Source organism: Callithrix jacchus, chromosome 13, assembly GCF_049354715.1.
Source record: "Callithrix jacchus isolate 240 chromosome 13, calJac240_pri, whole genome shotgun sequence".
NCBI lineage: Eukaryota > Metazoa > Chordata > Mammalia > Primates > Cebidae > Callithrix > Callithrix jacchus.
Genome location: NC_133514.1, coordinates 50,883,642 through 50,908,425, shown reverse-complemented (window position 1 = coordinate 50,908,425; position 24,784 = coordinate 50,883,642). Strand labels below are relative to the sequence as shown.

The 24,784-nt window shown below is 42.0% G+C and overlaps 1 protein-coding gene across 2 annotated transcripts in view; it reads left to right on the top strand.

The window, feature by feature from the left end:
• The window catches only part of GNAL (G protein subunit alpha L), a 192,789-nt gene that overhangs the window by 130,604 nt on the left and 37,401 nt on the right, over positions 1-24,784 (top strand). For both annotated transcript variants that reach the window (XM_008979470.5, XM_008979471.5), the window contains exon 5: positions 8,508-8,605. In XM_008979470.5, the coding sequence (XP_008977718.4) occupies positions 8,508-8,605 (98 nt within the window). The remainder of the gene's footprint in view (positions 1-8,507; positions 8,606-24,784) is intronic.

The window sequence follows — 24,784 nt, the reverse complement described above, 5'->3', positions numbered from 1 at the left end:
GATTCTCCTGCCTCAGCCTCCCAAGTAGCTGGGATTACAGGTGTGTGCCACCACACTGGGCTAATTTTTATATTTTTAGTAGAGACAAATATTCATAGTGTTGCCCGGGCTGGTGTTGAACTCCTGGGCTCAGGTGATTTGCCCACCTCAGCCTACCAAAGTGCTGGGATTACAGGTGTGAGCCAGCGAGCACAGCCCATTTGTGAAGTTTTTTTAAACATAGTTTCTGAAAACTGTTCCTCAATAGAATTGTAGATACACTGTCCAGTGTAATCCCAGCACTTTGGGAGGCTGAGGCAGGCAGATCACTTGAGGCCAGCTTGGCCAACATGGCAAAACCTCATCTCTACTAAAAATTAAAAAAAAAAAATTTGTCGAGTGTGGTGGCTCCCGCCTGTAGTCTCAGCTACTCGGGAGGCTGAGGCACAAGACTGCTTGAACCTGGGAGGTGGAGGAGAATTTTAGATAAACCATAACATTAAATTTCAGGATGGACATGCAGGGCATGGTGGCTCACACCTATAATCTCAGCACTTTGGGAGCCCCAGGCAGGCAGATCACGAGGTCAGGAGTTGGAGACCAGCCTGACCAACATGGTGAAACCACGTCTCTCAAAAAATATATAAAAATAAGCTGGGCACAGTGGTGCATGTCAATAGTCCCAGCTACTCAGAGGCTGAGGCAGGAGAACTGCTTGAACTCAGGAAGCAGAGGTTGCAGTGAGTCGAGATTGCACCACTGTACTCCAGCCTGGGCGACAGACTGAGACTCTGTCTCAAAAAAAAAAATTCAGGATGGACAGAAATTATACATAATAAAATCGTAGTGTTATAACACTATAAAGTAACAAAATAACAAATCAATCATGACAGATCCCATATAGACTTTTAACTTGATATTCACCGGATACCTAAAAAAGAAATGACAGATACCTATTAGCTCATTCTGTTGTCCAAGGGATAAAATTGAGTAGGTGTATTTTAAATGAATTAGACCTAAACTCAAGTTTCAAAAAATTCAATTTAAATGGATACTGTCCTGAAACTGCCTGTTTTTAAAGCTAATGTGATTACAGTGGTGAACATTATTCACTAGGTTCCCATAAAAGGTTACATTAAACATCTATGTACGCTTCCACTTGGTAGAGAAAGTATTTAGTACTGCTTACAGTGTTACAAGTTAATAAAATAACTGAAAATGTGGGCGGATGAAGCTAGGAACAGGGAGAGTGAGTTATGTGGAACCACAGTGAGGTTATTGCATAGCGTGTGGAACAAAGGCCTTCACATATGCCAGGACATACCCTGAAACTTGGTTTCTGAACTTTCATATAGTCAACTCAGTGACATAAATGAAAGCAGTAGGAAAATCACAGGATCCACAGATTAAAAATTAATAATACAATGTAAAAAACAGTTGCTGGAGAAATGCAAGGTTATTCCTGATGCTAAAACTAGAAGTATTTTCTATAAGTTGCTGTAGAAAGAATATTGTGCAGAGAGCATAGGGAACCTTTTCACACTCAACCCAGAGATGAGGTCCACCACACCACAGGACAGGGCTCAGTGTGGACCACAGGGCTCAGTGTGGACTCACAGCACAGCGAGTGGGAGCAGGGCTGCCTGAACCCACAGCCGCCAGACAGACAGCACCACACTCAGGTCAAGTGATGGGAAATAGCCCTTTGATTTTTATTTTAAAATGAAAAATGTATCCCAAATGTCAATGTAACCAAAAAAATCATTTGATTGCATTATGTTAGCACAGAAGTTATGCAAGAAATGTTACTCTTATACTTCTTATTGTCATCTGTTTGTTCGCATTTTAAAGTAATTAACAAGAATTTAAAAGCAAAAAAAAAAGACATTTGTTTTACTCATCTGAGAATTCCCTGTTATCCTTGGGTATACTTTCAATATACAGGTAGTTGTAGATAGCAGTACCAGAAGGAAAATGTTGTCAATACAAATGGAGTCATTACATATTTTAATTTTTAAACTTTAAATGTTGATTTAAAAATAAAAATTATACTTTAAAATTTTAAAGCCTTGCTTTTAAAATATAGGTTTAAATTTGGTATTATTATTTTTATTTTACGTAACTTAAATCCCTTTGAATAAAAGTAAAAAATATTCACATATATCAGTTGCTAAACATATGACGATCACATGGCAATTCTCATTTTCACTAATACTCATTTCAGAAAAAAATAAGAAATGTACCTTAGTAATTTATTTTTATGCTTTCAAATTTTGCATAGCCTCAGATGTCAAAAACAGGCTACGTTTTAGTGTGAATTACTCTTTTCAGGCACATAACACACAAAAAAAAAACCCTGAATTATTTTCATTTAGTATTATTCATCTTAGTTGCTAATGGAGACATACTAAAATTAATCTTCACATTAATTTCCCCATTGTTTTAAAAAAATGTATGCGATCTATAGGAAAAGAAAAAAGCCAGAGCCTGTGAATTAAAATGACAACAGACAAATTAACAGGAGAAAAGACATAAAAATTTTACTCATGTTTTTAATTTTATAAGCACAGGGGCAGCACAGAAACGAAATGAAACATGCAAAAAAAAAAAGAAGTTAGAATTGGGAGCATATATACCATTTTAACAAAGGGTGACAAATTGTGGAAGAAGTGCCTACAAATGAAAGGGGATTTGGGCTCCTAGGGTTGATGTAATTGCGAGAAAGGAGGCTTGGCACAGTGGCTCATGCCTGTAATTCCAGCACTTTGGTAGGCCGAGGTGGGCAGATCACTTGGTCAGGAGTTTGAGACCAGCCTGACCAACATCGTGAAACCCTGTCTCTACTAAAAATACAAAAATTAGCTGGGTGTGGTGGCATGCGCTTATAATCTCAGCTACTTAGGAGGCCAAGGCAGGAGAATTGATTGAAGCCAGAAGGCAGAGATTGTGGTGAGCTGAGATTGGGCCACTGCACTCCAGCCTCGGCAACAGAGTGAAACTCTGTCTCAGAAAAAAAAAAAAGAAAAAGAAAAAAAATTGTGAGAAAGGGCTATTTTAGTAAGGTTTGCTTATGCAGACTCATCTTGGTGACAGCTCTCCGTCTCTGTGATAAAGATCACTCTTCTCGTCCTAGTACAGGGTGGGGGATATTTATGCTCTTCTTTTAGGCAGAAAGGGGGAGATCAGACAGCTCTTCTTATATCCAATGTTTCTCAGTTGCCTTCAGCTCAAAATAATCAATATGCCAGTGTGACATAATTGGGGGTGGCATATTTTGATCCCTATCAGTATCCTAGCCTAGCTCTGAACAAATGTTTAATTATATCTAAAGAAGTTGCACTGGCTGCCTAAATATTTAATGACTTTACACTATCCTTTTCTATGTGTTTGTGTGTGTATTTTTTAGTTGAAATAGACCTTTTTAAAAAGTCTTTATGTTTTAGAAATAATGTTAAAATAACATGATATGGTGACTTATAAATGAAATATTTGTTTTAAAATAACAAAAGCAGTGTAAAAGGTGATGAGCTATAGATGAAAAGAAATTGGCCATGCGTTGATAGATGTGGAACCTGAGTAATGGGTACCTGGAGGTTCATTCTCTCTACTTTTATAAATTTGAAAATTTTCCTTGTAAAACATTGAAATAGCAATCACAACAGCAGCCACGGAATTCACCATGAAGTATTTAGAACCCTTTAAAAAGTAAATATGTGGGTCGGACGCAGTGGCTCATGCCTGTAACCCCAGCCTTTTGGGAGTCCGAGGTGGTGGATCACCTGAGGTCTGGAGTTTGAGACCAGCCAGGCCAACATGGCAAAACCCTATCTCTACTAAAAATACAAAAATTAGCTGGGCGTGGTGGTGCATGCCTGTGATCCCAGCTACTCAGGAGGCTGAATGGGAAGAATCACTCAAACCCAGGAGGCAGAGGTTGCAGTGAGCCGAGATCGTGTCATTGCACTCCAGCCTGGACAAGAAGAGCAAGACTCCATCCTGAAAAAAAAAAAAAAAAAAGTAAATATGTGGCGGAATCGTGGAGACTTGGCTGTATGCTAGTCCAACATGTTTACCCATGAGGAAGTTGAAGTGAAGAGAGATTGTTGTTGCTTTTGTGTTTCTTCAGTGTTTCTAAAACATCTACCTAAAAACCACTGTGCCTACAATCCCTATTTTACTCTTGATATCAACACTGCTCCAGAAATTCTGTCTTCATTCTTGGTTCAAGCACTTCCCTGTAATTCTGTCTCGGGCTTCAGCTCAAATCCAGAGTTTTGTCCCCTATAAAGCAGTTTCAGTCCTCACCAGTGAATCTAACCCAACCACAGAACACTAAGGCTTATCCTATGAGCTACATTTATACTTGGCATCTTTGCAATCTTTGCAAAGTATTTTTGAATTGTGGAAGGACCACAGAAGTTTCTGAGCTTTACAGACCTGCAGGAATCCTCATTAGTGTCTTGTGTTGCTTTAACAAGGTACCCTTGTACGAGATCCCCTGTACTTTATCCTGTGAAGAGCAGATTTTCTAAAATAGTGATTTTAAAGAAACCCAGTAGAAAATTAAAGAATAGAAGATGATTTAATATGTATAATAAAGGGTGGTAGTATGCATAGTGGTTAAAAACACATGCTGTAAAATAAGATGACCTGCCATTAGCTGTTTTGAGGCCTTGGGTGGGTTACTTAACTTCTCTGAGCACAGTGATAACAGCCACCTCTTCCAGCTTTGTAAGAATTAAATGCGATCAAGTGTTAAAATACTGTGCACGGTACCCTCGACAAAATAAGAACTGTGTAAGAACTAAATAGGGATTATTATATGAGTAAGATCCTTACTGTGACATGCAGGAAATTAACACAAAATGAGAAAAGGTATTGGGAAGGACAGGAGAAAACAGCAGGAGCTGGGGGTGGGGGTGGTGCTGAGAATCCCAGCCCCGCTGGGCAGGGCCTCCAAGCTGGGGAGCTGTTTGCAGAGACAAGTGGGCGGTGATGCTGTTTCTGCAGGAGGAAGCCGGCAGGTCCCTGAACAGGGGCCCCAGTAAATGCTTCGGAGCCGGAATGCCCTCCCTTTCCAGATCACCGTGGGCTGAAGCAAAAAGGCCTCCCGCCTCCCTAGAGAGCATATCCAACCTCTGGCGAGGCCAGCCCGGCATCCAGCGCGGTCCGGTGGCCGGAATGCGCCCAGGCCATGGCCGCCCCTCCATAGGCCTCCGTTTCATGGGTGCTAAGTGAGTCGAAAAGCAAGGGCGTCTGATGGGAACCTCAGTTTCTCCTCTGCCTGCCAGGAGGCCATGTGCGCGCGGAGCGGCGGATGTGTGTGGCACTGCAGGTGCGGGGTGAGGGCGGCTCCGGAGAGGCCCAGGGGTTCAGCATGCCCGGCTTTCCATAGCCCAGCTTCGGGCTTCTACTCAAGATGGCGTTTCTCAGGCGGGGCATGTTGGGCGCGCCTATGGGATCACTTGAGCCTGGAGCTCGAGACCAGCCTGGGCAACATTGTGAGAACCACCATCTCCCCCACTCCCCTGCCAAATCTCTAAACCAAAAAAAAAAAATTGTTGGGTATTGTGGTACACACCTATAATCCCCGCTACTCGGGAGCCTGAGTGTAGAGAATAGCTTGAGCCCAGGACTTGGAGACCAACCTGGGCAACATGGGTAAAACCCCGTCTCCAGGAAAATAAAAAAATTAGCGGGGCGTGGTGGCACGCACCTATAGTCCCAGCTACTTAAGAGGCTGATGCAGGAGGATTGCTTGAGCCCTGAAGGGCGAGGCTGCAGTGAACCGAGATTACGCCACTGCACTCCAGCCTACCCGACAGGGCAGAGTGCAACTCCGTCTCAAAAACTAAAAATAAAAATAAAAAAAAGATCAATTTCACAACCCCCTCACTGACCTCCAGCCACATGCCGGTTAGCTCTGGAGTCAGCACCGTGTGGGCTTACTTTCATGGCTGATTGGGTAGTAGGGTGACCATACGACCGTACCCCACGCAATTTGGAGCCCTTTCCGCTCTGCAGGTCCTGGAGCAACCCGAGACCCTTCATGGATTAATGGACCTGTGAGCACGCGCTGCACGCCTTCCCTGCTCTCATCTTGTCACAGCCTTTCCTACACCTTAGAAACCAGACAATGGGGTTCAATATTTTTCTTTTTTTGACCAGGTTTAGATTGATTACTCCAGTCTTGGTCGTTTTTTTAATTGCATTTGGAAACCTGTTATAGTGAATAATTCTTATGTGTACTTTTATAGAAGTCTGGTGTCTATGGTTCCTGTGTCTTAGTAAATCCAGTTAAATTTGTTTTCATGTAGCATGAGTCTATAGTTTTTATATATGATATGTCTGTCTTGTGTAGAGAAATCAGGTGCCCAGAGCTGGCAACTGGAAGATCTGTCACCATGAGGCAGTGGAGTTACTCTCTCCACCGCCATCTTGATAACAGCATAATGCAGGATTGATCTTTACACGTGTGTGTGTGAGAAGTGTGTGTGAGTATGGGTTTGGATGGCTCTTTGAAGGAAATTTTTTTAAGGAAGCCTACAAACTCCTTTACTGGATTAATGGGAGCATCAGAGGAAGATTCTAGAAGGAAATGTAAACCTAGGGAAACAAGATGAAAACTGAGAGGTTTAGCCACCCCCTTCCGGGGAAAAATGTCTCTTTTTTTAATCAACTGGGAACCATTTGGGTTTGTTGACAACGGTGACAGACAGATATAGACTATGCCATAACTTACAAGATTGTCCCTGACACTATGAAATCAGAATTAGATTTTCTAAACACTAATAAGCCTGCACTCTGGGTGCTTCACTTCTACTCCCCTTCCAATGATTTATACCTAATTTTGTATTCATCATTTTGCATCTCTTTTTTCAAAGAGGGCCTTCCAAATTGCAAGCATTAAACCTCACAGTGCTTGGATCCACCTTTGTATGGAATTCTGAGTCCTTAAGAAAAAGTACCAATCCTTGTTTTTTTCCTCCAAAGAATCTGTGTTGATTCTTAGAAATGTGGCTGCCAGGAGCAGTGGCTCACGCCTGTAATCCCTACACTTTGGGAGGCTAAGTTGGGTGGATCACTAGGTCAGGAGTTCAAGACCAGCCTGGACAAGATAATGAAACCCTGTCTCTACTAAAAATAAAAAAATTAGCTGGGCGCAGTGGTGGGCACCTGTAATTCCAGCTACTCGGGAGGCTGAGGCGGGAGAATCGCTTGAACCCGGGAGGCAGAGGTTGCAATGAGCTGAGATCACACCACTGCACTCTAGCCTGGGAAACAGTAAAAAAAAGAAGAAAGAAATGTGGCCGTTGTGATAGGCATGAAGGAGGAGATGCCTGGGACAGGCCATGGAGCCTGAGAACCCTGACGATCAAAGGCAGGCAAATAACTGCCGTGGGAAGGTTGTGAATGTCCCCGAGGAGTGTTTTTTGAACATTTACATAACCTCTTTTGTGTTTAGCTACTAATGTAGTCATTTGCTTCCAAAGCCCTTTTGGGCAATTTTGCCAATATGAATTCATAAGCCCTTCATTTGCTTTGGAGGTGAAAAATGTTCTTTTCAGACTGTCTTGCTTGCTATAATAATAGGTGAAGTTGAGCACAGTGACCTCATGGCTCTGGAATGAATGAAAAATCACAATTCACACTTAACTCCTAGTTTTTTTTAATGAAAAAAGAAATAATTATCCCCAAAGTATGTAATTTTTAAATTTCCTTTTTTATGTACCTTGTATGTCTGGGCCAAATTTAATCCAACTACTCAACCATGTCCATTCCTAAACATAACTCACATAGAAAATGTAAAAGACAGAAGCTAAACAGAGCTTGCCATTATAATATGAATTTTTTGTATGGCTGGGATGATGGTTCAATGAGTTAAGTTAATTAATACTAAATAGCATTATGCTTTTAAGTATATTTATAGTTAATGTGTGATATTAACTTTAACATAATTTGCATTTTGGGGGACTTTCTGGAATGATAAAACAATTTGGGGCCAGGCACAGGGACTCATGCCAGTAATCCCAGCACTTTGAGAGGCCGAGGCGGGTGGATCACTTGAGGTCAGGAAATCGAGACTAGCCTGGCCAACATGGTGAAACCCTATCTCTAATAACAACAACAACAACAAAAATACAAAAATCAGCTGAGCATGGTGACAGGCACCTGTAATCCCAGCTACTCGGGAGGCTGAGGCAGGAGAATTGCTTAAACTTGGAAGGCAGAGGTTGTGGTGAGCTGAGATTGTGCCACTGCACTCCAGCCTGGGCGACAGAGTGAGACTCCAACTCAAAAAAAAAAAAAGAAAAAATTTACAATTTGACTTGAGTAATGATAACATGCATGAATACATTTTTCATCATACTAAACATAGGACTGTTGCATTTTACTATGTAGTCTTCCACAAAGAAAATCTGAATGCTACTTGCACAAAAAACCATTTTTTGCATTGTTTTTTCTTTTTAACTTTTTAAAAGCTTATTACACATTTTTTTTAAATTTGTAACTCTTTCAAACTTTAGGAATTCTTTGATCATGTGAAAAAACTTTGGGACGATGAAGGTGTGAAGGCATGCTTTGAGAGATCCAATGAGTACCAGCTGATCGACTGTGCACAATAGTAAGTTGTGTCCTGTTCAAGTCACAGGGCCCTTTGAAGAATGTGATTGCATGCATGGTTATGCTGCCTTCTCAGTACTTCGGGTTTCTTGAGTGCAAGAAATGAATTAACCTTTTGTGACAGAAATCAACTTTTAAAATAAGACATGTTTAGTAGAATGGAAAATTGAAAATCCAGTAAGAATCAATGTTTCTGAGAACCAGAAGGTTTCGTTCATTTTGTCCTGAGTATTGTCTTCTGTTCTCTTCAGTTTTTGACTTTTATGTAGAGCTACCTGCATATTGGTAAGTTAAAGTGTACTTACATTGTTATTGTTATGTTTTGATTTTGGAGCAGGAGCCTCAAATTAAATTTTAAAGTAATACAAACCTTGTGATCAAGGACAGGCCCTTACTTAAAGTAATGTGATCATTCTGTACACATTAGAAGTATACCAGAAGGCCAGGCTCGATGACGCATGCCTGTCATCCCAGCACTTTGGGATGCCAAGGTGGGTGAATCACCTGAGGTCAGGAGTTTGAGACCAGCCTGGCCAATATGGTGAAACCCCGTCTCTACTAAAAATACAAAAATTAGCCAGATGTGGTGGCAGGCACCTGTAATCCCAGCTACTCGGGAGGCTGAGGCAGGAGAATTGCTTGAACCTGGGATGTGGAGGTTACAGTGAGCCAAGATTGTGTCACTGCACTCCAGCTTGGGCCATGGAGAGAGACTGCGTCTCAAAAAAAAAAAAAAAAAAGTATACCAGAACCATGAAAATAGATGGTAATGAATGTAATAAGTAAATATTTGATGAAAACTGTAATTAAAAAAGGAAAAAGGACACTCGTGCCAGGGCTGGCTCATTGTTTTTTCCTGAAACACTTATTTTCTATTGTGTTGTGTTTTGCTTTGTCAGATATAGTCTATTCCTGTTAGAAAATAATGGTCCCTAGAACAATATTAAATTATTAAGAAGTTCTAGATATGTTTGCTGTTTTGATAATTAAAAACTATATTTGACTAGTTGTTTTATGTAACTCTGTGGATAGCAAGAAATGAACAATTTTACATTTTAAAATCTGTAAACTCTAAAAATGTATACACATGGAAGAGATTCCATAGCATAAAATCTCTGAATTTGCAGTATTTGGAACCAGTGAGTGGAGCTGCATTGTGGATGTTGATTTCCAGGAGCAAATGGTTGTGTCGGCCCAAGCTCCTGCTCGCTAGGTTCTGCATCCAGTCACCGTCCCCGGTGGGATGCGCCTGGAGCACCCAGTGAAGCCCAGAGAGTGAGGTCCCAAGGGTCGCATGGCAAGAGCAGGAGGAGGAGGAGGAGAAGGCACTGAGCATGGGTGGGGAAAGGTAGAGTGGCCATAAAGAAGTGAGAGAGGTCATTGCGGCCAGACACCCCCAGGTCTGAGGACCACAGCAAGGAACTTGGGTTTTCTTTCAACTGTGCTAGCAGCCATCAGCTCCAAGCTGAGGTTAGGAGGAGGATAGAATGCAGAAGGCAGAGACCCTGTGGGGTGCCTTGGGTCAGGTCAGGGTGGCCATGCAGGTGAGTGCTGGAAGCTGAAGGGGCAGAACCAGCTGGTGGACTTAATGAGGGAGGTGGAGGAAAGGGGTTCAGGAGGGAACAGGGTGAACCACAGTGCCATTTACTGCAATGGGGACATCTGGGAGACTTAGGGAAGAAATCCAGCTCTGATTTGGAGATGCTGAGTTTGAGATGCCAGACGGAGATCCATGTAGAGACATGGAGCAGTCAGTCTGTTGTCTGATCCTGGAGCTTGGAAGAGAGGCAGATGGCCCCAGTGTGCCCGTCGTCAGCTACTAATGGTATGCGGAGCCTGGAAATCCAGAGCACGCAAGGAGTACCTGCAGAGAGGAGAAGGCCCTGGGCCTGAGAAAGTTGTTTCAGACAAGGAAGAGCTTCACAGCATACCCAGCAGAGGGCACGGGTTATCCAGGCCAGACTCTGGAGAGGCCCAGAAGGAGAGCTGATGGTCCTAGTAACATTGTACTTAACCTCTTTCTTACCTTGTCCAAGGACAGGACATCCCACACTCGGTCTGCTGGCATGTGATGAGTGCACTTGGCAAGGTAAAGTATAGTAAAGCATCAAAAATGGAGCGCACGCTTGCTGCAAACACCCTCAAAGGACCATAGAAAGGGTTAGCCACCTCCATTGTATAAGCTAAAGAAAATATTTACTCACAAAAATTTTTAATTAATGAAAAAAGTATATAAAATGTCCTGGCCGGGCACTGTGTCTCACACCTGTAATTCCAGCACTTAGGGAGGCCAAGGCGGGTGAATCACCTGAGGTCAGGAGTTTGAGACCAGCCTGGCCAACATGGTGAAATCTCATCTCTACTAAAAATACAAAAATTAGCCAGGCATGGTGGTGGGCACCTGTAATCCCAGCTGGATGCTGAGGCAGGAGAACTGCTTTAACCTGGGTGGCAGAGGTTTCAGTGAGCCAAGATGAATACACCTTCATTCCAGCCTGAGCAACAGAGCAAGACTCCATCTCAAAAAAATAAAAAATGTCGATTTCCTGCCATGCATGGCAAGCCCTTCAAGGTGTTCCTTAAATAATGTTTCGAAATTGGCCCTGCCCTTTAGTTTACATTTGTGAATACACTTCAGTGGTTGCTCTCATGTTATTTGGTTGCTTTACGTCTGGATGTGGGGGTTGGGGGGTTGGAAAGGTTCTCAGTGGAAATCCAATATAGTCTGAACAACCTTAAGAGGATTGCAGGTGCTGAAAAGGCCTTTTATCTTTTCCTCGTACTCTCACTCACTCTTTCTGCACTATTTCAATCATTAAGCAGTCATTCAAGGCACAACAGAAGCTGGCATGATGGTGCACACTGTGATATAGCTGGCCTGGACTTAGAACCTGAACAATGTCATTTTATAAAATGCAAGACTGTTTTTTAAAAAGTTGTAAAGGCTGCCCATTCTCCTCATGAAAACTGCTGGCCTTGGCTTCTGTAAGTAAGACTGCTAGTTTACTTTGCAGAATGCAGAGAAGTAAAGCTGCTTACCTTCTCTTATCAGTAACTGCCAGAGTTGCTAGCCAGTAATAACCAGAATAAGCAGCCCGAGTTAATTCCATCCTGGCTCCTGCAACCCGTAATAAGTATCTGAAGATCTGTACCCCTACCCAGATAATGTATAAACTAATGTTTTATCTTGACTTCTGTAAACCACTTAAGTAACAATCGGAATGACGAAAGTCCCCTGGCCCTTGGAATGTCTGGAGCCCCCCTCACCCTCCTCTCTGCCCGGGAGGTGATTTATGGAATCCACTAGCCTTCGAAATCTCTGAAGCCTTTCATCCCCATCCCCGATCCTCACCCCCAGTCCCAAGGTGGTTTTATGGATATAAAAAGGTCTTGTCACCCTTATTTCTCTGCCACAGGTTGGAGAGACGTGAGTCCTCCGTGGTCGCCGGCAAAAACCCTGCAATTTGGCATACTTTTGTCTTGGTGTTGACTTTCTGTGCTCGGTCCAGTATAACACACCTATAGTCCCAGCTACTCAGGAGGCTGAAGTGGGAGGATCCCTTGAGCCCAGGAGTTTGAGGCTGCAATGAGCTATAATTTTGCCACATACTGTAGCCTGGGCAACAGAGCAAGACCCTGTTTCAAACATAAAAGACACACAGAATTATATGTTAATTAACAGTGCTTTAGAGGTGGGAAGAATATACCAGGAAGATGCTAGCAACTGGATTTCTAAAGCAGTTTATAATAATATTAAAATTCATACATCTCTGTATTTGAAGTTATTGTGGAATATGCATCATCCTTTTTCAGTATTTCACTATTCATTGCACAAAGATAGGCCTTGGAGAACACCACAGTTCTGCTCAATGTCACATGAGAAATTTCTCTATTGTAAAAAAATGGACAAGTTATTCCTGCATCACCATAGTGATAGAATTTAATAATTTCATTTAAAATAGAATATGCAAAAATAAATCATGTAAAAAAATGGCATGAGCTTGACAATAGGCAGATAGAAATGTAGATTCTGGCCCCACCCCCGACCACTGTGTGAGACTTTAGGTAAATTACTTTTATGAGAAAATTTACAGAATCTATTCTCATACGGTTTTGGCATTAAATAAGTAGATATCCCAAGTCCTCAAAATAGTACCTGGCACTTACTAAGCACTAGGTAAGTGTTACCGCTTGCTAGGGTATGACTGATGCAGAAACCGACACCCAGAGAGGGTGCCCACTATCACGGGTTCCCAGAAACAGATGAGACCAAAGCCGAAGTCTGCTCTGTCTTTTATATTTATTCTTTCAAATTACAGAAAGCTACAGACAAAAACTGCCTTGTGAGCGAGGCCCCCAGGGCCTCAGGCCAAGACTCCCTTCCAGACTTATCGGGAATAAAACACCTTTAGCCAAAGCTTCCCTTCCAGCTTTCTGAACCCCGGGCCTGACAGAGTTACAGAAACCAGTTCCTCCTCGAGGCCTCGTTATCCTAAACTAATCGTAACTTCTCCAACTTAGCTTGTTTCATCCATTTTAATACCATGGGAATCATGTTGGAGCAATAACCTTTGCATCCTAATAACTATCTTGTTTTTCCTCTAGGATTAGATTCTGGGATTGAGGGATGAGGGATTTCAAAAACAAGTAACATTTCAATAAATCTGTTAGACCAACATAGGGCTGCCAAATTTTCTTACTTTGCTAAAGAAGAGGTCAGAAAAAATATAAGCTGCTTCTATCTCCCACCACCATCACTTCATAAAAGAAAGGATATTTCAAAATCAGGCCAGTAACTGGACATGACTCAGAGTGCAGTCTTCAGACCACGAGGCTCCTGTGTCTTGTTCAGAGCGCTAGGTTTTGAATTCCCCAGGGAATGTGTCTGATTCATATTTAAATGTCTAGTTCAAGTCAGCTCACGCCTATGATCCCAGCACTTTGGGAGGCCAAGGCGGGTGGATCACTTGAGGTCAGGAGTTCAAGACCAGCCTGGCCAACGTGGTGAAACCCGGTCTCTACTAAACATACAAAAATTAGCTGTATGTGGTGGTACACACCTGTAATTCCAGCTACTCAGGAGGCTAAGGCAGAGGTTGCAGTGAGCTGCGATCACTGCACTCCAGCCTGGGCAAAACAGCAAGACTCCATCTCAATAAATAAATAAAAGTCAGTGCTATCTGAAATATGTGAATCGGTCAAACAAGAGCCGGTATTTGATGTGGTATTGACAGAAAAAGCCAACCCTTGTCTCCTTTACAGGTCCATGCTCACTCGCCTTTCCCCATGCTAATTCACACTATTCCTCCATGTTTTCCATCTTCTTTACATCAAACTTGCTCTTGGAAAAGCTCTGACTTAAATCTTGGTGTGACACTAAGTCACTGTGTTACCTTGCTCAACAGAATTGCATCTTTTTTTGAGATGAGAGTTTCACTCTTGTTGCCCAGGCTGGAGTGCAATGGTACGATCTTGGCTCACTGCAACCTCCGCCTCCGGGGTTCAAGCAATTCTCCTGCCTCACCCTCAGAATTGAAGAAGGTAATAATTCTAAGACCTCTTAAAGTCATTTCTTCCATGGTAGGAGTCATGGGAGTCTTTTGGGCTTCTCAGTGATGCTGAAATTGTTAGGGCCTCAGGAGGCCAATCTGCCAATTGAGAGAATCCAGTAGTTCCTCAAAAGGCTCAATGTGGAAGTCCCCAGCATTTCCACTCCTAGGTGTGAACCCAAGAGAATTCTAAACATACCTTCACACAAAAACTGGTAGATGGATGTTCATAGCAACATTTGTCATCCTAACTAAAAAGCAAGAACAATCCAAATGTTCATCAAATTAGGAAGGTATAGACAAAATGTGATACATCCACACAGTGGAATATTACTCAGCAATAAAAAGGAATAAAGTGCTGACACATGCTACAACATGGATGAAACTTGAAAACATCACACTGACTGAAAGAAATAAGACTCAAAAAGACACATATTATATGATTACATGTATATGAAATGACCACAATAGGTAAATCTACAGAGACAGAAGTCAAGCAGTGGTTTCTAGGGGGCTAGGGAGAGTGGGTACTTAAGAGTGACTGCTAATGGATGGAGGGTTTCTCTTTGGGATAATGAGTATGTTCTGGAATTGAATAGTGGTGATAGTCGCACAATTTTGTGAATATACTGAAACCATGGAATTTCATATGTCAAAATGGTGTCTTATTCGAAATTAGATGTTATATGAATTATATCTCGATTTTTTTTAAAAGATGATGGAGGAGGGAATAATCCAGGGCAGGAAAGGCAATGGGAGCTCCATGGTCAGGCCTGGCCACAGGCACAGTCTAGGGGAGGACTAATGTGAGGACAGAGGTGCTGCCTCGTCCTTCAGGCCTCCTTGGTGAGTCAGGGGTCCTCTTCTGAAGCACAGGTTGAGGTCTGAATATGTGTTTTTGAGGCCTGCTTCTTCATACTTGACCCACCAACAACACATGTCCCCCACATAACCTCTCCAAGCCCACAATTGTGTGTGTGGATAGGGACCCCAAAACTGTAAAGCACCCGTGGCATAAGAAGTCTAAGGCTGTGAAGGTCTGTGTCGTGCTGCTTGGCATGCAAGGAATGGAAACTTGCTAAGTGTCTTCAAGGAAAGGGGGCTTTCTTCTGAGGATCTGGAAGCTGGTATTGAGTCAGAGGCCCTTTTTCCCCAGGGGAAAAGCTCTTCTGTTCTTGCCTTCGGCCATTTCCACTTCGCCATCCCTGTTTACTCCACTATTCCTTGTCCACTCCATAATCCGCACCTGAATTCCAGAGGGAGCAGGAGAGATGGGCTTTGCTAAGGCCAGGCCAACTCCTACCCAGTCTTGTCCCCTTACACGGACCCACTGGCCAGTTGCTGGGGCTCACTTGGCCCAGTTGGTGGCCACTTGTGTGTCCCTGAGCAGGTGCTGTGATGAGGCAGGGCCAGCCAGGTGACACTGACCAGCTGCAGGACTGATGTGATTGGAGGACCACGAGAATAATTATTATCACCGAGCTTTAAATATTGTGTTTTCTGTAAAAACGAGTGTCCTTGAAGCATTGAGCAAGCTGTGCAAATTACCAGATTATATTTTATACTGAATTTCCCAGTTCCTACTGTGAAAATTTAAAAACAACCTCTACTGAATTATCCCCCAAAGTGCATTTCCTCTAAGTCCTAATACTAAGTGATTATGTAACCATGGAAACGGTTATTTTGGGAGAAAGAAAATCAGAGAGAATTGGATCTTTGGAATAGCTTTATAAAATCGGACTTTTCTTAATGGAACTTTAAACTCCACAGCTCAGAGTGTAGGTTCTTATGCTCAGTATGACACATGATAAGCTCCTTTAGGGGTACATCCATTTCAGTAATTGGTTTTTGAATTCTCTAAAGGGAGAGACTATCGCAGAAAAAAAGAAAAGAGCAGCCACAAAAGTCAAGTGATCTTCCTGCTGCAGTCCCAGGTCTGTTTTCTGTCAGCTTGCAGGAGCTTTCGTGACCCCATTGGCCCTTTGGCACTGATTTGATCCTACGGCTGTCAAGTCCTAGAATACTCAGCTTTCAGGACAATCTGGAAATTTTATTTTTAGCACAAATGAAGTTTCAACTTCAAAGTTAATTTTTTGCAGGTCAGTTTAAAATGAAAAGATCTGGCCAGGTGTGGTGGCTCACACCTGTAATCCCAGCACTTTGGGAGGCCAAGGTGGGTGAATCACCTGAGGTCAGGAATTTGAGACCAGCCTGGGCAACATTGTGAAACCCTGACTCTACTAAAATTACAAATATTAGCTGGGCATGGTGGTGTGCCCCTATAATCCCAGCTACTCAGGAGACTTAGACAGGAGAAGTGCTTGAATCTGGAAGGGGGGCAGTGAGCCAAGACCACACCATTGAACTCCAGCCTGGGTGACAAGAGTAAAACTCAATCTCAAACTAAATAAATAAATGAAAAAATTTTTAAATAAGATGAAATGGTTAGGAAGAATCAATATCGTGAAAATGGCCATACTGCCCAAAGTAACATATAGAATCAGTGCTATCCCCTTCAAGCTACCATTCTTTCTTCACCGAATTGGAAAAAACCACCCTAAATTTCATATGGAACCAAAAAGAGTCCACATAACCAAGACAATTCTAAGCAAAAAAAAACAAAGCTGGAGGCATCACGCTACCTGACTTCAAACTATACCATAAGGCTACTGTAACCAAACAGCGTGGTACTGGTACCAAAATAGATATATAGACCAATGGAACAGAACAGAAGCCTTGGAAGTAACATCACACATCTACAACCAACTGATCTTTGACAAACCTGACAAAAACAAGCAATAGGGAAAGGATTCCATATTTAATAAATGGTGTTGGGAAAACTGGCTAGCCATGTGCAGAAAACAAACTGGAACCCTTCCTTGTACCTTATACAAAAATTAACTCAAGTTGGATTAAAGATTTAAACATAAAACATAAAACCATAAAAACCCTAGAAAAAAACCTAGGCAATAGCATTCAGGACATAGGTATGGGCAAAGACTTCATGACTAAAACACCAAAAGCATCAGCAACAAAAGCCAAAATTGACAAATGGGATCAATTAAACTAAAGAGCTTCTGCACAGGGAAAGAAACTGTCATCAGAATGAACAGGCAACCTACAGAATGGGAGAAAATTTTTGCAGTCTACCCATCTGACAAAGGGCTAATATCCAGAATCTACAAAGAACTGAAACAAATATACAAGAAAAATCTACAGAGCTTAAACAAATTTACAGGAAAACAAACAAACCCATCAAAAAGTGGGCAAAGGATATGAACAGACACTTCTCAAAGGGAGACATTTATGCAGCCGATAAACATGAAAAAAAGTTTATCATCACTGGTCATTAGAGAAATGCAAATTAAAACCACATTGAGATACCATCTCACTCCAGTTAGGATGCTGATCACTAAAAAGTTAAGAGACAACAGATGCTGGAGAGGATGTGCAGAAATAGGAATGCTTTTGCACTGTTGGTGGGAGCATAATTCGTTCAACCATTGTGGAAGACAGTGTGGTGATTCCTCAAGGATCTAGAACTATAAATACCATTTGACCCAGCAATCCCATTACTGGGTATATGCCCTAAGAATTACAAATCATTCTATTATAAAGACACATGAAAATACAAATCATTCTATTATAAAGACAACTGCAGCACTGTTCACAATAGTAAAGACTTGGAACCAACCCAAATGCCCATCAATGATAGACTGGATAAAGAAAATGTGGCATATATACACCATGGAATACTACACAGCCATAAAAGAGGATGAGTTCATGTCCTTTGCAGAGACATGGATGAAGCTGGAAACCATCATTCTCAGCAAACTAACACAGGAACAGAAAACCACACACTGCATGTTCTTACTCATAAGTTTGAGTTGAACAATGAGAACACATGGACACAGGGACAAGAACATCACACACCAGTGACTCTCAGCGGGTGGAGGGCTAGGGGAGGGATAGCATTAGGAGAAATACCTAATATAGATGACGAGGTGATGGATGCCGCCAACCACCATGGCACATGTATACCTATGTAACAAATCTGCATGTTCTGCATGTACCCCAGAACTTAAATATAATTAAAAAAATTAAAAATAAGATGAAAGGAACTAAAATTTTTAAATATGCATATTACTATTGCTGTTGAATTTATTAAATATATAGCAGCCACCTGGATGCATATACATGTTCTTTTTACCTCTCAGTTTGATCTCTATCTCTAGCCAAATTTATTTTCAGTTTTTTTTTCTTTTTTTTTTTTTTTGAGACAGTCTCACTCTGTTGCCTAGGCTGAAGTGCAATGGCATGATCTCTGCTTACTGCAACCTCCACCTCCTGGGTTCAAGCAGTTCTCCCTCCTCAGCCTCCCTAGTAGCAGGGGCCCACCCCCATGCCTGGCTAATTTTTGTATTTTTAGTAGAGATGAAGTCTCACCATATTGGCCTGGCTGTCTTCAGAACTCCTGACTTCAAGTGATTTGCCTACCTTGGCCTCCCGAAGTGCTTGGAGTACAGGGGTGACCCACTGTGCCTGGCCTCTCAGATTTGTTTTCTAGATATGCAAAATTGGAAATGTTCCTGTTTATGAGCACTACAATAACATTTACTTTAGCTATGAAAAATAAACGTAGCAGCAGGGACTAGATAGGTAGACCAGATGTCTCTGTGTATGGCCATCAGCCCCTGTTAACTGTATTTTCTGTAAAAATGAGTGTCCTTGAAGCGTTTTTCCTCTGGAAACCTTGCCCTGAGGCATCAAGAAGAAAATTTTTAGTGGGATTACCACAAATGATTTTGTGTGTAAAAACTGTTTTTAAGATATCTCAGAAAATCTACTTTCTTGAGTGGAGAACTGCACTGGCTTCCCATTCCTTATCTAACATAACCCTCAGACTTCCTGTGCCGAAAGGATGCCTGGAACAGGATGCGGTTCAGGGCCTGGCCTCTGCCCAGCATGTACGTCACAGGAGACTATGATGACATTGGCCATTCACTGTACATACTCCTAGATTCATAGTGTGGGAATCGGGACCTTCAAATTAAACAAAAATCATGTTTTTAATGCCTTAGAGCCGGATTTTTCAGTATTTCTTAGAAATGGAACGCTTTGTCACACGGAACTGTGTAGAATGCCAGTAACAGAGGGAAAGACCCTGGCTTAGCAGGCAGTGAGGAGCTGGAGCCCCGCCTTCGCCTCTGGCCTGTTGCTCTGTGGCTCCTATGTTGCCTACAAATGTGAGCCTTCACAAGATGCAGTTTAAAAACTAGTGCCAGTTTTCAAAATGTGCAGCAGCAGAACCAAATGCAATTTGTAGCCAATGCCAAAGCAAAGTGGTACTTTATTAAAATGAATACATGAAACCAAAGTGAATTTTAATAAAATAAAATTTAGTTTTACAGTGAGCCAAGATCATGCCACTGCACTCCATCCAGGGCAACAAAGTGAGACCCTATCTAAAAAACCAAAGAAAGAAATTTTCTTCCACGCTGAATTCCTAACAGTCTCAAACAGCTCTTCACATTCCATAACATAAATGTGACATCCGATAAACATTATATTTACAGCATTGTCCCCTGTGAGGACATGACAGTTATTCTGTGAAGGGAGGTTGGGCCCTGCAGGTGAGCCCTAGCTCAAGTGACCATGGGTGAAGTAGGATGTGTGTCCTCTGGGCCTGTTAGGGATTCGCTTCTACCATTAGACTACTCAACAGGTGCTGCATTGTCTACAGAAATGACCAGAATGTCCTTCCAAACAACACATTTGAAAGAAGGTGAAAATGTGTGCATAAATTTTTTTTTTTAGATGGAGTCTTGATCTATCACCCAGGCTGGAGTGCAGTGGTGCAATCTCAACTCACTGTGGCTTCCACCTCCTGGGTTTAAGCGATTCTTCTGACTCAGCCTCCCGAGTAGCTTGGACTACAGGCACCCACCACCACGCCAGGCTAACTTTTGTATTTTTAGTAGAGATGGGGTTTCACCATGTTGGCCAGGCTGGTCACATAATATTTTATAGGAGTTTGAGTTACACAGATAGATGTATTTTTCAAAACTCAGCAGATGTACACTTAAAATTTGTGTTTCATTGGACATACGTTTTACATTGGAAGAAAAAACATGAACAAATATTGATTCTTAGGTAACAATCTGTGAGCTGCAGTATTTTGGAGGAAGTGTACTGCTGTCTTCCCTTTTTTGAAATACGTCAAAAATAAGATGGGTTGAAGAATGGATAAATGGATAGATCTGTGATTTTTTTTTTAAAGTACAATAAAAAGAAGCTGGGCACAGTGGCATGTGCCTGTAATTCCAGCTACTCAGGAGGCTGAGGCAGGAAGATCGCTTGGGCCTCAGAGTTGGAGGCCAGCCTGGGCAATGTAGCAAGGACCTGTCTCTAAAAAGCAAATGGAAATGGGCTAAAAGGACAGTAAAATGAAAATGTCAGAATCTAAGTAGTAGGTATTCAAGTATTCACGGCAAATTATTTCTAATTTTTTTATGTTTGAAATTTTCATAATAAAATGTAGGGAGAATAAAGAAAAAGTATATATATGTATAGCTGTGATTAGGAGCTTACAGAAAACTAAATTACATAGAAGCACAGATGAATAAATCAACAGTACCCTACAAATTAGTGTGAAATGTAAGACACTTGTGTGTGTGAGGTTTTGTCACAATACTTTTGTTTGCTGAATTCTTTGAAACACCTCCAAGGAATCCAGGGAACTCAGGGAAAACCACTAAGTCCTGTGTTACTATTAACAAAGGTACAGTTTCAGAATTATTTAACAGGCATGTCCCTCTGGGCAAGGTGCCTCACACTTTGGGAGGCCAAGGCAGGAGTACTGCTTGAGCCCAAGAGTTTGAGAGCAGGCTGGGCAACATGTTGCGATCTTGACAAATTATTTTTTTAAATTATCTGGGCATAGTGCCACACACCTGTAATCCCAGCTACTTCAGAGGCTGAGATGGGAGGATTATTTTAGCCCGGAGTCGAGGCTGCAGTGAGCAGTGATCGTGCCACTGCATTCCAGCTTAAGCGACAGAGTGAGGCCCTGTCTTAAAAAATAATAATAATAAAGAGGTGCGTGCTCTGCATTGCTTAGTACCCAAGTGTAGCTGCAAGATAGCTCATATTAGGCCAGATGCAGTGGCTCACATCTGTAATCCCAGCACTTTGGGAGGCAGAGATAGTCAGATCTGAAGTCAGGAGTTCGAGACAAGCCTGACCAACACAGTGAAACCCTGCCTCTACTAAAAATACAAAATTAGCCAGGTGTGAAGGCACATGCCTGTTATCCCAGCTACTCGGGAGGCTGAGGCAGGGGAATTGCTTGAACCTGGGAGGTGGAGGTTGTGGTGAGCCAAGATCGTACCATTGCACTCCAGCCTGGGCAACAAGAGCAAAATTCCACCTCACAAAAAAGATAGCTCATATTTATTGAAACTTGACATGTGGAGGCATATTTTATGCACATTAGATGAGCTAACGTAGTAATCCTCACACTAACCAATGAGTTCATTATCTTCATTTTTGCAGATGAGGAAATAAAGGCACATGAGATTACACGAGACTACACAATACCAACTATTACTTGATTGATCTGGGATTTCAAATTTTAAACCTAAAGATTATGAGAAACTAGTTTAGATTAAAAGTTTACCAAGCATTCTGTGAGCAACAGATGCATGCTAGACACTGCCAGCCACTGAATGATAGCCACTGAATGCGGCATGGACCTATGCATTTGAAGAAGGAGAGTGCCACAGGGACATCCTTTTTCTCCAGTTCTGAAGGGACTTTCATCAACTTGCCATTTCCATCCACTTCATGTCTTAAATGAAGTTTTCAAATGAAAGCCAGGATAGCTTTTTTTTTTGAGATGGAGTCTCACTCTGTCACCCAGGCTGGAGTGCACTGGCACAATCTTGGCTCACTGCAACCTCTGCCTCCCAGGTTCAAGCTATTCTCCTGTCTCAGCCTCCGAGTAACTGGGATTACAGACAGGCACATGCCACCACACCTAGCTAATTGTTGTATTTTTAGTAGTGCCAGGGTTTTACCATGTTGCCCAGGCTGATCTCGAACTCCTGGCCTCAAGTAATCTGCCCACCCCAGCCTCCCAAAGTGCTGGGATTACAGGCGTGAGCCACCACACCCGGCCCAAGACAGCTTTTTATTTACATATAGAGGTCCTTATGGTTCAAGAAAGTGAAAAGACAGCTCAAAGAAGGGGGAAAATGTTTGTAAATCATGTATCTGATGAAGGACTTGTATCTAGAAGAAAGAACTCTTACAACTCAATAGTAACATGAATAAACCAACTTTTAAATCAGCAAAGGATCTAAGTAGACATCTCCCAAGTAAGATAGATGAAAGGCTAATCGGCCATGAAAAGATGCTCAGCGTCTTTAGCCATTAGGAAAATGCAAAGCAAAACCACAATGACATTCCGCTTCATAACCCTAGGATGGCTGTGCCCAAAAAGTCAGGGAAAACAAGTGTCGCTGAAGATGTGGAACAATTAGGACCCTCATATACTGCTGGTGGGAATGTAAAATAGTGCAGCTACTTTGGAAACCGAACTGGTAGTTCTAAAAAACGTTAAATACAGTTACCATATGGCCCAGCAATTCCCTAAGTGTATGTCCAAGAGAATTGAAAATATGCATCCTGGCTCACACCTGTAATTCAAGCACTTTGGAGGCCGAGGTGGATGAATCACTTGAGCTCAGGAGTTTGAGACCAGCCTTGACAACATGGCAAAACCCCTTCTCTACGAAAAATTATCCAGATAGTCCCAGCTACCTAGGGGGTCGAGCCTGGAGGATGGCTTGAGCCTAGGAGGTTGAGGCTTCAGTGAGACAAGATTGCATCACTGCATTCCAGCCTGGGTGACACAATGAGACTGTGTCTCAAAAAAAAAAAAACACTGTGAACAACCCAAATGCCAGTCAACCAATGAATGGATAAACAAAATGTGACCCATCCACACAACAGAATGTTATTTAGTTACAAAAAGGAATGAAGCCCTTGCATGCTACAACGTGGATGATTCTTGAAAACATTATGCTCAGTAATACCACACAAAAGACCACATATGGTATCATTTCATTTATATGAAATATCCAGAATACATATAACTATAGAGACAGAGTAGGTTAGTGTTGCGTGGAGCCAAGGGGACTTGGGAGATGAGGAATTGCTTTAATAGGTACAGAGTTTCCTTTTGGAGTGATGAAAATGTTCTAAAAGCAATTAGAGATGGTTTCACAACTTTGAATATACAGCAAAAAACTCATTGAATTGTGCACTTTAAGTCAAGACTCCCAGTTGCAACTGTCTTATGAGAGCTTTACTTGGACACTTCAGTAAAATTAATTTGGAGACTGCTGATCATTCGAGTCTGACTAATTTCAGGTTCTTCCTATTTTTAATAACAGGGGAATAAGATACATTATGTTTCATCCATGTGCCACGCATGGTGACAGTGGGGATGCTGCTGAGAGGATGCAGTATGAGATCCATAGCATTTCAGATTGTGCATGTACTTACTTTGTCTTTTTTAAAATCAGTTTAAAAGAGAAAGATGGAAGAAATGAAATAGAAAAGCAAAAAATACTGCGAAACACAGTTCCCGTACTGAAAATATGTCTTTAAAATCTCTTTTAAAAAAAAAACAATCTTTGTGGAAATTGGCAGGTAATTTCTAAGTTGTTTCCATAGGATTTGGAGTTGTGCTTCTCCATGCAGTGCCTGACACAGTCACATAAAAATATGATATATTATAGCATGTATCACTACTTCATTCCTTTCAATAGTTGAATGACGTGAATGAACAACTAAATCTAACCAGATTTTGTAAACTCTTCATTATGATGGGCTAGTGAGCTTCCGTGTACCACTGACATGAAATTATTGTTTACCACTGTGCCTAGAACAATGCCTGGCACGTAGTGTTAATAAACTTGTTAGATGAACAGATTTTTGTGTTATCACTGTTCTTCTTCTGTTTTCTTTACCATTCATAGCCCACTGTTCTTATGTATACAAAATTAATTTTGGGCTGGGTACAGTGGCTCACAGCTATAATCCCAGCACTTTGGGAAGCCAACACGGGAGAATCGCTTGAGCCCAGGCATTTGAGAGCAGCCTGGGCAACTTGGCAAGACCTCTTCTCTACTAAAAGTTAAAAAAAAAAAAATTAGGCCATGGTGGTGTGCACCTGTGGTCTCAGCTAGTTGGGATGGTGAGGTGGGAGGATTGCTTGAGTCTACAGCTACTTGGGAAGGTGAGGTGTCTAGCAGTTCAAGGCTGCAGTGAGCCATGATCAAGTCACTGCACTTCAGCCTTGGTGGCAGAGCAAGACCTTGCCTCACAAAAAGCTTTTATGTTTCTTTAAAGCTCAGACAGATATAAGCATAATATCTCTTCATAGCAGCATTATTCACAATTGGGCAAAAAGTGGAAACAACCCAAGTGTCATCAGCTGACAAATGGATAAGCAAAATGTGGTATATTCATACAATGGAATATTATTCAGCCACAAAAAGGAATGAGGGGCTGCCCTGCGCTACAGCACAGCCTCCTCTCGAGCAGAAGTGTCCTAGCTCAGA